This window comes from Drosophila montana, unplaced genomic scaffold (assembly GCF_035044405.1).
Source record: "Drosophila montana isolate Dmon_TW-CO22-7 unplaced genomic scaffold, ASM3504440v1 contig_2178_1, whole genome shotgun sequence".
NCBI classification, from domain to species: Eukaryota; Metazoa; Arthropoda; class Insecta; order Diptera; family Drosophilidae; genus Drosophila; species Drosophila montana.
The window spans coordinates 1,310,548-1,325,246 of record NW_026997075.1 but is presented as its reverse complement, the minus strand read 5'-3'; the positions used below and the strand labels follow the sequence as shown (position 1 = coordinate 1,325,246).

Genomic DNA, 14,699 nt, shown 5'->3' with positions numbered 1-14,699 from the left:
ACAAATAATTGTTTTTGGGTGTGCAGCCCTAAAAGAAATGGAACTGGAAATTAAACCAACGATAATGCCCTCCTATCAGAAATAGAGTCTTATACTTTTCCGATAACAATTAAATATTGAAAAAATATTGTTGCTTAGTTTGAAATCGACTTTTGTTTATTTCGTAAAGGAAAGTAAGCCTTGAGAGAATTGTTTTCAAATTGCAGCACAGTTTCGATGCCATATTTGTTACGGAATGAATTTGCAACATTTTGATGCAGCATTGTTGTTGCAAGCATTTGGAATGTTTCGGAACGTACCTGCCTCGCGCTCGTCGTCGCTGCTGGTAATATCATCGCTGCTCAGCAGCGGGGCATAGTCGGAATTTCTTTCACGCCGGCGACCACGATCAGGACTGCGGCCCCGTCCGCTTCTCCGGCCGCCCAGCAGCAGCCCCTCGCACTGCAGCAGCCTTTCCATGGCGGGGCGGAGTGCGGTACGGAGGATTCAATTGCTTTGCAATAACTTGGACTCGAGAATATTATTGCGACATTTTAGCGGGCACCAAGCAGAGCAACCGACATTCATTCAAAAGTTGATTCATCCGCTAAACGTTGACTATGTGGCGCTATCTGCGCTAATTTAATGTTAACTGCGGCTGCGTCTGCGGCTGTGGCCGTTTCTCTGCAGTAAATATTGCTGTTGTTGGGTAGCTACTGTTTAATCTGTTTCTTCCATGCATATACACATAAACTTACACACACACACACACACACATACTAATACACACACTCACACACTTTACTGGCTGGGCGCTCTCAATATATTCTCAATGTGTTTCACCTATTATCACTAATACATATGCGCACGTAAACGCAAGGCAAGGCAACTGGCTAACTGTCAACAGCTGAGCGTCAAAAGCCAAACTGCGCTGTCAAAATGTCAGCGGCGCTGCGTCCGGGCAGCGTATCATCCAGCAACAACAACAACAACAACGAAATTAAAAAGAGTAACACCCAAATCAAGACCAACTGCTTAGCCCAATTCGCTTGTACCAATTTCACAATATTTCAGGTTCGGGTTCTGCTAAGTAGGTGGGTGCTCGCGGCGTTCAACAAATGAGGATAGACGCGAGTTAATGAATTTAAACTTTGTTGCGAAGTTGTTCTAATTAAAATCAAATTTGTTTAAAATGTCATTTGGGGAAAAATATTCACATAGTTTAATACGTTTTTTCTTAAATTCGAACAATAAGAATTGATACTTATGAACGTTATTTTTATGGAAAAGAAAAGATAATATGTTCAAGAACATCAAAAATCAATTTATCTTAAGATAAGTTTACGCAGAAAGTATCTGTATAAGTTTATTCTTCGAGCACACGATGAAAACATAAATATGTGCATAAGGAAATACTACGGTTTTTAAAAAAATTGTCATATATTATAAAAGAGTCATATACCATTGATAAGCATCGAAATCAAGATATTAGCTTGGCAGGTGTAATATAATCATATTTTAAGCTCAATTAACGCGTCGCACAGTGAATAGCACCGGGAGGTAAATATTGATACAGCTGTCATGGTATTGACGTCACAAAAGTCGTAAGAAAAAAGAAGAAGAGATACTGAAGCGCCTTTGCGATTTATGAGTAAATCGAAATATTAGCGATAATCATAGTTTCGTGTGCGAGCGACTCGCGCGCGCGTGCAAGCCCTTGAGAGAGCTGGAGCACAAATGAATTAAATCGCAGGCTTCGCATCGCTTCGCACTTGAATCAGCTAAAAAATAGTAAACACAATAATGACGCAGGTGACAAAAGAGCACTTTAGACTATCTCTCTCCCTCGCACACACACACACACACCCACAAACAAGCAAACGCCGGCCACTTGAACAGCTGTGCTGGTGCCCGTTATGCGCCGGTGCGCCGACAGCAAAGCGAATAGCCGACAATGGCAATGATTGGAGGGCCTTATGTTTGGTAAACAGTTTTGCAACAACAACGGCAACAAATGTTACTAGGCCAAGCTGCTAGCCATTGAAGAAAAATATAATTGCCAGTATATAGATAAGTATAAATAATTGTAAAAAATTAATAATGACAAGCAAATAACTAAATACGTATTGTTTAGGTGTGTTAATGCATGTAAAATATTTTAAATAGCATGCATTAATATATACATATAATGCAATGAGAAGGCAAATACAAAATAAAAAGCAAACAAACTGAAAGCCAAAACAAATGTAATTAAAGCATTAAATTAAATAGAATGAAATTTGTTGATGTGGCAAATGCAACTAAAACTAAATACGTGTCTATAAATAAAAAGGATAGCAAATAATATAACTGTGTTATAAATAGCTTACGTATGGGCCTGCGACGCATTCTGGACGCACTATTCTCGCCGCCACTGTTCATATTGCTGTTCATCGGCTTCATGATGCCTGCCCTCGGTTACGTAGTGGACGACGACGATAACAACTGACAAGTGGGCGTAAATTTCGCAAAGAAAATATGTAATAAGATAAGAACCAAAAGAAAAAATGTATGTTTGTTGTAATTCAAAAGCAAAACTAAGACAAAGCCTATTTTGTACAGGCGTACAGTTCGGGATATAAAACGCACACCAACACATAAGCTCAATAAGAATCAGCTGTAGAGGAGCATTTGGTCACAATAAACCAGGCCCAATATACTGGCCACGCACTGTTCACTAACATATCGCGAGCATTGACAGCGACAGCCGGAATACATTTAAACCGGTTAAAGCAGCAGCGACGCCAACTGCGACTGCGGCTATGTTGATTGCTGCTTTTCTAGTAAACATTCACATTCAAATTGAACAAACTTTACCTTTCCTGCTGACGCGACAAGTTTCAATGTTGAACGGCGACTGAAAACTAAAGGCAAAATCTGGCGCCGATCGGCAAAGAGCGAAGAACAGCAGCAGACACAAAAGACAACAATAACAAATGCGAAAAGGAAGGGAAATTTATCGTAAGAGAGAGAGAGAGAAAGAGAGCAAAAGCATAAAAAGCACAAAACCAAAACCAGAACCAGCTCCCCCAAACACTATTTCGCGCCTGAATGGCACATGCCGTACAGAGAGGCGAGGCGGGGATATAGGACGTCTCACTGACATGAACTTATCATAGCGGTAACAGACAGATAAGATATATGTGTTTATGTATATATGCACGTGTGCAGGACAGTAGCAGCTGCGACAATTGTTGATAAGGGCAAATATGCTTTCATTCAATCAACTAATATTTTACAGCAGGCGAAACTCAAAAGACTTACTCGAAAAGAGACTATCAAGAGAAAAAGTTATAGTGTCAGGCTCATAGTCGCACGTAATGTTTGTGTGTGTGTACTAAGGCTTTGCGAATGTTGGCGAAATCGCTAGCCGAAGCCCATGGCATTGACACAGTCAGTTGACCTTAACACCTCACGATAATCGTTTTGATAAGGCATACACACATACATATGCATACACATGAATTCAGCTGAACTTGACCCTTTTTTCGATAAGTACTTGCACAGATACATTCATACATACATATAAATGTTAACCGAAAATAAATAAAAACAAAAGGAAGAAAGGTGGCAAGAGAACAAGCAAATTCCAATTTCATTCATTGGAAAAATAAAGCACAACGAATGCCGCTCAATTTGTAAAAGAGTGTGTGAGCACATGGCGCGCACACATGTACACGCAGTCGGTGCTAGACTGTCGCCGCCGTCTAAACAACGAGAAGTCCAAAACTGTTTTGAGGATTCCCCCGATTGTCTTCATCATTTGATTAACCGTTTATTGATTTGATAATTGACAAATCACAGAGAGACAGACACACACACACACACACACACACACACACATACATACATTCTAGACCCGCACACAGGCAAAACACGTGCAAGTTACACAAACCTTGCCTGTTGTTTTCTTCTTTTTATATTGATTTTTACCAACAGGGGCGGAATGCAAGGTGAAAAGGAACGTGGGAAAATAACTGCACATTGCAGCTGACAGTGCAACGATGACGCGCGGGTAGATAGCCTTTTTACTAAATTTCATAATCAAATGAAATACTCACGAGTTTGGCACGCACCCGGACAACTAAGTGTATGTAAACAATTATTGTTGGTTGCAATGGCGCGTGTAATATTAGCTGATTTGAATTGGATGATTTATTGCATTTGACTGTTTGTTGTTGTTTTGGTTGTTTTGTTGGTTATGTTAGGCTTTATATTTTTTCTAGACAAAAAACAAAAGTATTGCCGCTAAATGTGTGCATGGAGAAATGGCAACACAATGAGACATTGAGAGATAGAGAGACACTTGAACACCAAACAAAAAAGTACACTTACTAGATAAAGAAATCAACAAAAATAACAACATTTAACAATTTCAAAAGAGCACTCACATCTCTTCCAGACAACTTTAGTCGCGGTAACAGCGCGAACTTGAAGTTTACTCGCTTCATTGACTTACAATTTCAAACTGAAGCAGCAGCAACAACAACGATGAAAAGCGTAGACGGCGACACTTGCCACCCCATTCTGTACACAAGGGACAACAACAAAAACAATATGCAAAATCAAAAAGGCGCTTTCATTTGCGATGTGCATATGAAAGCAAGCACGACAGCTCATCGATAACTAATTTATCGATGATATTAGAAATATTTTTACACGTTCTGCCAATAAATATGTGTATTCGAATATGTGCTTAATGTCCCTTACGAATGCCAACTTACACCAAATGAAATAAAACCGTTATTATTCTCCCAACGAAAAACTTTTTTACAAATGAAAATCCTGTGAAATGAATTTGTAAAAAACGGGTATGTCAACTGTTTAGCAAAAGTTGACTGATTTCACGCATAACTATAATCATACATTTTGAAAACAACGGCTGTTCGAATTCGAATTCGGTGAAGATTCTGGCATCCTTGTCGTAACAACGTATCGATAAAGTATGTTGATTCAAAATCGATACTCACTTGATCCTCATAGCAGCCAGCAATTCTTGAAGTATAGTCTTGATTTAAAAAGAAGGCTAGATTTGTTTAAGCTCGCAAATAGGACACAGTGTATTAAGTGCCGGACAAGGGATAACAGCAAAAAACACTCGTTTGTCTTGTTTTTAATATTTTCTTCGTTTTTTAAATATCTGTGTACACATGTACATATATTTTGCTCGCTCTCTTTACCTGTGTGTTGCCCCTGGCCCCCGCCGCATTTGATTTTGCTGGCAAGTGAAAAATTGAAAATTTTGTGTTTTTTTCCAACGATTTCGAGTGTATAACCAATTTGTGCCTGCAGATTGTGGGTAAGTACGATTTTAGTTAATGTTATTTGTACATTCCTTGTGGTTTTGGTCAATAATTATAAGTTGCATATCATACATATATATGTAAAGACGAAGATACATACATACAAATGTACATCCATAGCTGAGACTTTTCTGCTTTCGCAATAAATATTGAGCGCTGTACGCAGCAAATGCCATGCATACATACAGACAGTTGCATGTGTATTCATGTGTACACACAAAGGCGATGAGCGCGTACGACAAAAAAGTAACGGTGCTTTTCGGTTTGAGCGTTCGTTGCACCAGCCGCATTGACTCGCCATGCGAATAGAGCAGAAACAATAAATACATAGCTGCGCAAAGTGAACGACCAACAAATTTAAAGATGGCGGCGTTCATCAATTTAAAAGAACACGATAAAGTGAAACACAGTATTAAGAAACTAGAGCGGTAGCTAGAGGTGGGAGCGTGTTGAATTTTTATCATTATCAATATATTTTGGGAATTCGAACTAACGGATATTTCAAAAGTGTAATCTAATGTTATCTTTTTTATTTTATTAGCTAATTATACATTTTAATTTTTGTATCTTTGTACTGTCGTTTATATATGTTGTTTTTATTTATATTCTCATTCGTGTCAGTCTACAGTATGTTATCAAATAACTTAGTGGATTTTTGTTAAATGCAGCTTTTATCGTACATTGCCCAACGGGACATTACCATGATGCTGAGGCGCCCGATTACCTCCGGCAGCCGGCAGGCGCCGGATCCGTACGATCAATTCCTGGAGAGCCGCTGCATGTATCGCAAGCACACGGCCAGGGACGCATCATGTCTATTCCGCGTAATAGCCGAGCAGATGTATGACACCCAGATGCTCCACTACGAGGTGCGCTTGGAGTGCGTGCGTTTCATGACGCGAAAGCGCCGCATCTTCGAACAGGTAACCATCAAAAGCGGAAATCAATATCTATAATTTAAAACCGATTAGTCTCGAAAGATTATTCCGTTTGCTTTTATGAGCTTAAAACACATAACGTCTACAGATCTACATATACCTATTAATGTTGTAGTTCAATAATATTTAAAATGCAATTGTCTTTAGTCATTAAAATGATTTACTAAATAGCTATTTTGATGAAACGGAGCGGAGGTATTTAGGTCACAAATTGATTGTGTTTAGTATTATTTTCTTATATATAATCATATTTTCACAGCATGTGCGTGGCGATTTTGATAGCTATATGCTGGACATGGCCAAGCCCAAGACATATGGCACCATGCTGGAGCTGCGTGCCTTGTGCTGCATGTACCGGTGAGTAATTCGCAAAAGCCACAAAATGAGCTGTGAATTAATTTGTATGCTTTTAGCCGCAATGTCATCTTGTTTGAGCCATTCAATTTGGGCACCGCAGTGACCTATAACGAGCGCTATCAGGATAATTTTCGTGTGTTTTACACGAATGAGTTTCATTTTGATTCTGTTTACACTTTGGACTACATTGAAACGGCGGCAATAAGCCAGTGTTAGTTGTTTCTTATTCTAAAGATAAAGTACGTATTGATTGCGGGCTTATATTTTACAGCAATCAGCTTTAAACTGCTCTATAAGATGCTCTTCAAGCTTCCCGACGTGAATTTTGCCGTTGAGTCCATGTTGCATCCGCAAACGTTCGATTGGGGCAACTACGAGGTGGAGCTTGATTCAAGGGGCTACTTTGTGCGCATTATCTGCTGCGATGGACGCACTTTCTCGCTCGATCGGCCCGAGAATACAAAGTGCATACTCGAGAACTACAAGCTATGCAATTTTCACAGCAATATCAAGCAGTTGCCGCAGAAAGCGTTTGATGAAAAGCGCTCCACATCTGTGTCCTCCGCGTCGGAGTCCCCGTCTAGGCGCGATCTAAGGCTGGAACTGCCATTGAACAGCATAATAGCTAGCGAGAGTACAGAGGTGCTGCACATGTGTCCGAATCCCACGAACTCTTGTGTGCGTCAGCTGCTAGATGATGGTAAGCAGATGTATACATATCTGTATAGACTCTAAAATGTAATGGCTTTTGTCTCTCCATAGGCATCACCCCATTTCCCTATAAGGTGGCTAAGTCCCTGGATCCCTACATGTATCGGAACATCGAGTTTGATAGCTGGAACGATCTGCGTAAGGAGGCCAAGCGCTATAATGTTTACGCCAATGATTATAATTTCAAGGTGTGTACTGAGCCAAACCAAAGTGGCGACTTCCCAGCCTAGCTGGTTACTGATATCTCCATCGAAACGCATCCAGTCCAAATTCAATCCACATCCAAGTTTAATGCTTCCAATCCTGACTCCTGCTCCTCATTTTCAGGTGGGTGCCAAGTGCCGCGTGGAGCTGCTGACCGATTCCGAAAGACAATTGTACACATGCCACATTCAAAAGATAAGCGCTGACAAATCCTACTGTGTTGTCTATGTCGAGCAATTTGGAAAGAAATTTTTGGTACGCCCAAAACCCCTCCTTAGAAGCTGCTTCAACTCCCTTGCCCAAAATTTGCAATTTCTACCAGCTTTAATTGATTTCTCTTCTATTTCATTGTGTATACCAGGTGCCTTACGAATCATTGCATCCGGTGCCGCCGGATGAGTTCCGACCGTGGGCGGTGCCGTTCCGCTATCAGCGTCAGATGCAGCGTATGCATTTGGCCAAGTTGGGCCAAAAGCCCAAGCCCAGGTGGAAGAAAGCCAAGCTGTATGATGTGGCCAATTACTTTGAGGCAAGCAAGTGCGAGGTTGTGCAGTATCTGCAGCTAGACACCTGCTACGGTTGTCCTCCGTTGTACAACGAGCATGGGATTCTGCAACAACAGCAGCAATCGCAGCAACAGGTTGAGGTTAATGAGTCGGCGGAGATGGAGCAACAACAACCGCGGGAGCATCGCTTCCAACCACGCGACAAGCACTCACGCCTTCAGCAGCAGCAGCAGCAACAGCAGTTGCAACCACAACAAGTACCGCCAGGTGCTGGTGCATCCTCCATGCCGGCACCGCAACATCCAAAGGCGCCAGCTACTCAGTTTGTTAACTATGTGCCCATGGGTGGGCGTCCTGGTCATATGCCGCCGCCGTGGCGCGGAGCGACGCTACCTATGCCAGAGGAATTTCCGTCTGGCGTTTTTCCGGGACCGCCACTGACACCCGATGGCTGTATGTTCATGCACTTTGGTGGGTACGCGCCACCGCCGCCCATTGCGCTGCAACCGCCGCCCCCGCCGCCATTTGGCACAGCACCATATATGTTTGCACCACCACCACCACCGCCGCCGCCACCGGCTTCAATATTACTGCCCTCGGTAGGCAAACGCCCTAGTTGTAGCGCCAGCAGCAACAACAGCTGTACCACCAACGCTGCTACGACCAGCACCAGTAAAATTGGAACGCGCTGGAACGAGGATCAGTCAGAGCCGCGCCGGTCGCTACATGCCAATGGCGAGGATTTGCCCGCTGATTTGGGCACCTTGCGTTACTTTTATAATATGGGCGTCGATATGCACATGCGCTTCTCTCATTTGCTGACACCCGATGAACAGATAAGGATGTGCGGCAATAAGAATAACAACCAAAACTATCACAACACGGACCAACAACAAAAGGAAAGGAACGATGAGGCAGTTGTTCTGGCAGCAAACTCTACCCCTCCGCCCTCGCCGGTGGCAGCAACTGGACACAATTCCCCATGTGCGCCCGCTACGGAGCCAAACGCAGACAAGACTCGCTCTCGTGCCAAGCGTGGTGCCTTCAACAAGGCGCGCTCCAAGCGCCCGGAACAGCTGCCTGATCTCAACAAGGATCAACATCTATCGCATGCAATGCTGTTGCCCACGCCAACTCCATCGCCGAACACCAACGGCAATCAGTTTAACTTTTATCCCACACTGCAGGCGGCGCCACCAACCCAACAAGCATTGCCACCGCCACCGATGCCGCCGCCGATTTTCTTTGCCGCCCACAAAGGTGGTCAGGTAAACTATCTTAAATGACGAGAATAATATATTGGATATTCTACCTCATATCTCATAGCTTAACTTTATTTTAACACTATGCTTTTTTTGCTCTCTTTAGAATCCATACGCCTGGGGCATGGCGCCGCCACCAGCTGGAATGCCGTACGAGCGGATCAACAATTATAATATAGAGGCAGGCGGAGTAAATGCACAGCAGTCTCCGTCAGCCGGCTATGGGCCACTACCACGTCATTAAAGCGCCGCGACTCGATTTCAAATTTGTATACAACTACCAACAACGCACTCTATATACTACATTCTCCATATAAACATTACATATATTCAAACTATGTATATAATTATAAGCTAACTTCACAATTTGCATTTCATCGACTTTTAAAACTTGCTCGAACATAACTAAATAACCATTCGCCGTTTTAAATTTGTATTAAATATAATTTTAAAAATAACATAGTGAACCAGTTCAATAATATCAAATCAAACAAATAAAATCCATAGAACTATCGCATTATTTAACACGCAACATTAAAAAAAAACATCAACTATTTTAAATATGTAATTTATGCAATTTTATGCGATTTTATTAGCTTACAACTTCAATTTCGAGAGCAACAACGAGAAACGCATTTACAATAAATTTATTTATACATTTTTAAAAATTATTAGCTAACGTATATATCTAAACTTAAAAGCGGTTTGCTTTCATTTTTTTTTTTACAAATTACAATGTTAAACCTCTTCACACAACAATTTAAAATTTACAACAAACAATTCCCATGTATGTATATATATATACACATTATTTAACAAAGAACCACAACAAAAAAAAATGTAACCTAATAACGAATAAAAATCAAAATGCCCAGACACGAAAAAAAAAAAATGTACGGAAGTGCAGATTATTGGAAGAAATTTGGTAATGGTTCGTTTGTACGTGGTGTTTCGAAAGCTCTGCTGCAATATTCTGTTTATCGGGTTATTTTCATCAACTATTAGACTGATGAGGTAGAAACCATCATTCTCAATAGCACGCTACTGAAATCAACTTTGAAAAACCTTGCAAATTGGACTTCTGAAACGATGCTGTAAGAAAGAATAATTCAAAAAGATTGTATATGGAATGGATGTACATATATACCAAGGCTGGAAACCGAACGGAACCGGTTCGAACCCGGGATTTTAAGCAACCAACAACCGAACCATTTGTGTTTTAAGCTTAAGTTAAGGTTCGATCCAAGCTGGATGTGGAAAGCCAGGTTTACAAACTGAACCTCAAGGATGGGAGCTGGTTCGGTTCGTAAGCCGAACCGGTTAAAAATTTTGAATGGATTTACAGCCCTGGCATATAGTACACTTAAACGAATTGTTTAGTTACCAAGGTATTAAGAAACGCAGCAATATGATGTGCACGGCTCGTTCTAAGATTCGATTTGGTGTAGGCTGCTCATAATGTTCAGAACCAGCTGGAAAAAGTGTGGAAACGCTTTTCCTGCAGTCTGGCGCTGAGCACGCATCCGAACGGGCTAAAGGGTTTTGAAAGAAAAAATCACTCGACTGTTCCACATGGAGGCGCCACACTTACCAGGTTGCGGCCATAGCCCTGGCCAAGGAGCAGCAGCAGAACCAGAACCAACGATAACGGAACCAGCGAGAAGAATCGCATCTTGAACGAGCTAAGTTTTTCTTTTGCCGTCTCTTTTGCACACGTTGAACTTGTAACAGTTTTTCGTAGTGTTTCGTTCGTTCGTTTTTTTTCGCTTTGTATTTTTTGGTTTTTCAGTGAGCTCTGCTATTTTGTTTTTGTGCCCGATTTATGCTTACAAACTGAAAACGTTTCACAAAAGTGTCGGATTTTTATGCTGAATTCTCAAATCGGCAAATGGGCGGCACCAGGCGACCTAGATCTCAAATTTTTGCGTCAGATTCGATTATTGTGCTTAACTCGGTTGTTATTGTACTTGTTTTTATTTTTTTTATATTGCATCTTCAATTGCTGTAATTTTTATTAGGAGGTGCAGCAAATAAAAACGACTCGACCTCTCACAGCAGCAGCAGGAGGCCACCAGATGAGTGTAATTCAAAAATAATTATCATTTTTGTCGTCTCGTCGATGGCAAAGCATTTAGCCTGCAGTTTGCTTATCACGCAATGCGTTTATCATAATCAATATTGTGTGGCAAGATTTGGAGTGTGTCTCGGCCTAAACCTCACATCAACCCATTAAGTACGTATTTATTACATAAATGTTTCTCGACTCCCTCCGACAATCTTCTTAATTGAAACGTATCATTCAAGATCAAATTCGAATATTAAATTATAGCCGTGGCAGAGAAACACTTGCAAATGTAAATTATTGGCTTATATGTTTTACAAAAAACTAACTACAGAAACTTATAACATCACGTATTAAGCAATTAAGTCTCGCATATAAATATATTTATGGGTAGATATATGAATAGGTATAAGTGCAAAAGAATACTTTCTTTCGGCTCTATTGCGCATTTAAATGTTATTCCATAATCTACTTTGATTGCCCAAAGTATAAGCATGAATGTTTCATATTTTGATTGATTTCAGATCCGTCATATATGTATATAGCTTTACGATACAATTATAGAGAACATTTTTTAGAAATGTTAAAAATTGTATTATTTTACAAGATTTCTTATTTGCTAGTTATTAAAATAACTGTCCAGACTAATTTGAATGTTAAATTCGGAAAGGAGCTTTGGTCTGCAGTGTGGCCAGAAGTTTTAAAATTTCGGTATTTAAGCTAACTGGATTAAATGGCTTGCCACCTAAACAGAAACTATTTTGTGGAATAAGATGCAGTATTTACTATTTTAAAATAAAAGCACAAGTTTCACATAAGTCTAAAAATAGTTGTATTAATTTATTTTAATTTAATTTTCGTGTATTTGCGAATCAATTAATTGTGATTTTTTACTGATAAAACTAAAAATACTAAATTCCTTGTGAAATTGCTCAAGGAGGAAATAAGTACCACTTGGCAGAAAAAAAAGCCTGCCAGACTACATTGACTCTTACAGTCTGGTAGCCTTTGAAGCTGGCGCCACAGCCTTATTAAAATCGTTAAGATTTCAAAAAGCGACATTCGTTTGACGCAATGCGGAGCTGTAAATAAATAATAATAACTTAGCTTACATCTGCTGATTATAACTATATATTATAAACTGTGATCATAATAAATATCCAATGAGGAAAACAATAAATTATAACAAAATATGTGTTTTTTTTCAATTTTTTTTATTTGTTTGCAAAGAAACCTGCGCGCCCGCCTTGTGGGCGTCCAAGCCGTGTAAAAAACATAGTAACTAAGACCAGCCAGAGGTAGGCTGGTAGCTGGCAGCTGGAAGCGCTAGCGTCGTAAGCGTTGCGCTTAGTACGACGGAGCTGAGTAGCTGGGGCCGGATTGGCCGTGACCACCATAGCTCTGGCTGCCATAGTTACCTTCACGGTCGCCGGCAATGTTGGCCAGAGCGGAGAGACCATGGTTGCCACCCTGGAGCAGCTGGTAGCCAGCGCTGGCAGCGGCATTGTCGGCACCAGAGGCGTAGGCGGGCAGAGCCTGGCCACCGGGGCCATGCTGTTGGGAACCGGACACAATGGGACCGGGCCTGTTCAAAATGTGGTGTCCATGACCCTGTCCAGCGCCGTGGGAGCTTTGACCGTAACCCTGCTTGTTCTCATTGACGAAGTACTTCTCTGCTGGGGGCTTCACCACATTGACGAAGACAGGCTCGACCTTAACGCGACGTGGGTGGTGCTTGACGTAGACCTTGCGGAGCACGATTGCTGGGGGCTTGTGCAGCACAACTGGGGCGGGCTTGACAACCAATGGAGGATGGTTGACCAGCACCTTGGTGGGTGGGCGACGCACAATGATGGGGGCCGGACGATGGATCAGAATCTCGCCCTTGTTCTGTGGGTATGTGATCGAAGAGGTAAGGGTGTTGCCCTTGGTGTTCACCGGTTTGTAGGGAATGTTCTGGTCAGAGCCATAGGTGCTCTGGCCGGCCTGGGCAACGCCCGAGGCATCAGCACCACCAGCCAAAGCGCCGGCAGCGGCGCCTTCGCCCAAACCACCAGCATGGCCGTATTCACCAGCACCGCCAGCGGATGCAGCAGCTGCCGCATCAGCGCCATCAGAGCTGGAGCTGTAGCTCTGCTGTCCGCCAGAGCCGTAGGCCTCCTGGCCGCCAGAGCTGTAGCCCTGTTGTCCGCCGTAGCCGTTAGCGCTGGCGCATGCCTGAGAGAGAAACGGAGAAACGAAGAGAGAGAGAGAGAGAGAGAGAGAGAGAGAAAGGCAAATGAAGTTGTGCGTTGAATTTAGTTGAGATTCGCTCAGATGTGATGCTGCGACTGGGTCATCATCGACTGGCGTCTAGCCACAGATCTGGCCGTATTGTTACGTACAATTAAGCAGGCGGCTAGCGCCCAAATGAAGCTGTGTCTGTTCATCGTTTCCAGTCCCAGTTGGCAGTTCGAACTCGAGTGGCTCGTTGTGCGACCGTCTGATGTCTTCTGCTGCCTTAGTTCGGCCAGAGATTTCTTTAAATATGCTGCCATCGAACGCTTGCCCTATGGTACGTGACATTTGGCCCGGTCGCCAGCCGCTGCCGGTTAGCCGCTCCAGCTGGTTCCGCTCCAGCCACGGCCCGTTGTTGTTGCATTTATTTTGCTATTGCCCACGCCAGCTAGCGAAACATGGCCAAATGCTGATTGCTCGCACGCATCTCGTCGCGCATATCTCGGCGTGTTACGTAGAAAGCAATAACAAATATAACCCGGCCAACAATCCGCAGCTCCCATCTCGTGCATCGTGCCCTGACACATAAGCCATATCGAGGTTTTTCAGAACGCAACCGACTGTCTGCGTTGATTGCGATTGCCAAATGGCTGTCAACAGTTCCGCATTGAAAGCTCCATGCGATTCGATTGTCGCTCCAATTGCAGCTGATCTCTGCCGCATTGTAAGTACCAAGGCCCAGGCCCAGCTCCTTTTAGACGTGCGCAACAATATGGGGATAAATGATTTATCTATACACTGATTGATTGTTTTAGATCATTGTCAAATGTTTTCAACGCTCCATTTTGCATATACTTAGCATACACTGAAAACAATTGCCTTGCAGTTGACCAAATTTTAAATATTTAATTTACATTTCTTTTAAGAATTCATTCACAATTAGCTCTAATTAGTCTGCAGAGGCTCAGTATTCGCCCTTTTATCAACCTTTTTAGTTCACTGGAAAAAATTAGTTCAAGTTTGATATAATTAAAGTTGAGGCTCCGTTAGTCTAGACAAGCTTCCAGTGGATAAGACATACCGTTAAATTATTTATATTTATATATTTAATTGTTTTTATA

At 42.1% G+C, this 14,699-nt stretch overlaps 3 protein-coding genes across 10 annotated transcripts in view; 1 reads left to right on the top strand and 2 right to left on the bottom strand.

Annotated features, from left to right (window-relative positions):
- Window positions 1-4,550, bottom strand: part of LOC135427599 (solute carrier family 41 member 2) — a 33,659-nt gene extending 29,109 nt beyond the window's left edge. Inside the window, exons 1-2 of one of the 6 annotated variants that reach the window (XM_064681155.1) lie at window positions 4,410-4,550; window positions 2,349-2,463 (exon numbers count right to left, since the gene is read on the bottom strand). In XM_064681155.1, the coding sequence (XP_064537225.1) occupies window positions 2,349-2,421 (73 nt within the window). In that variant the 5' untranslated portion in view covers window positions 2,422-2,463; window positions 4,410-4,550. Of the gene's footprint in view, window positions 1-299; window positions 475-2,348; window positions 2,464-2,835; window positions 2,855-4,409 lie in introns of those variants that run through there. The other 5 variants (XM_064681157.1, XM_064681156.1, XM_064681151.1 and 2 more) reach the window with 5 other exon arrangements.
- Window positions 4,551-5,019: 469 nt separating this feature from the next.
- Window positions 5,020-9,912, top strand: otu (ovarian tumor). Of its 3 annotated transcripts, XM_064681148.1 has the most exons (9): window positions 5,020-5,317; window positions 5,990-6,244; window positions 6,519-6,616; window positions 6,673-6,827; window positions 6,888-7,316; window positions 7,379-7,515; window positions 7,655-7,786; window positions 7,893-9,305; window positions 9,406-9,912. In XM_064681148.1, the coding sequence occupies exons 2-9, from the start codon at window positions 6,023-6,025 to the stop codon at window positions 9,541-9,543; spliced, it is 2,724 nt and encodes a 907-aa protein (XP_064537218.1). In that variant the 5' UTR covers window positions 5,020-5,317; window positions 5,990-6,022; the 3' UTR covers window positions 9,544-9,912. The 3 variants fall into 3 exon arrangements, with proteins under 3 accessions (XP_064537218.1, XP_064537216.1, XP_064537219.1); XM_064681146.1 differs by lacking the exon at window positions 5,020-5,317 and having other exon boundaries at window positions 5,970-6,244; XM_064681149.1 differs by lacking the exons at window positions 5,020-5,317; window positions 7,655-7,786 and having other exon boundaries at window positions 5,970-6,244.
- Window positions 9,913-11,014: 1,102 nt separating this feature from the next.
- Window positions 11,015-13,900, bottom strand: Cp38 (Chorion protein 38). The gene is made up of 3 exons (XM_064681158.1): window positions 13,746-13,900; window positions 12,148-13,578; window positions 11,015-11,212 (listed from the first exon to the last, which is right to left on the bottom strand). Exons 1-2 carry the CDS (start codon window positions 13,896-13,898, stop codon window positions 12,709-12,711), a joined length of 1,023 nt encoding a protein of 340 aa, XP_064537228.1. The 5' UTR covers window positions 13,899-13,900; the 3' UTR covers window positions 11,015-11,212; window positions 12,148-12,708.
- Window positions 13,901-14,699: the final 799 nt, after the last annotated feature.

Bases quoted from the DNA above. Each gene is read 5' to 3' on its own strand.
- Cp38 (XM_064681158.1), bottom strand. From the start codon at position 13,898: ATGGCAGCATATTTAAAGAAATCTCTGGCCGAACTAAGGCAGCAGAAG. The intron at 13,579-13,745 runs GTACGTAACAAT...TTTCTCTCTCAG, and splicing joins CGCTAGCCGCCTGCTTAATT to GCATGCGCCAGCGCTAACGG.
- otu (XM_064681146.1), top strand. From the start codon at position 5,984: ATGCAGCTTTTATCGTACATTGCCCAACGGGACATTACCATGATGCTG. The intron at 6,245-6,518 runs GTAACCATCAAA...ATATTTTCACAG, and splicing joins AGCGCCGCATCTTCGAACAG to CATGTGCGTGGCGATTTTGA. The intron at 7,317-7,378 runs GTAAGCAGATGT...GTCTCTCCATAG, and splicing joins GCGTCAGCTGCTAGATGATG to GCATCACCCCATTTCCCTAT.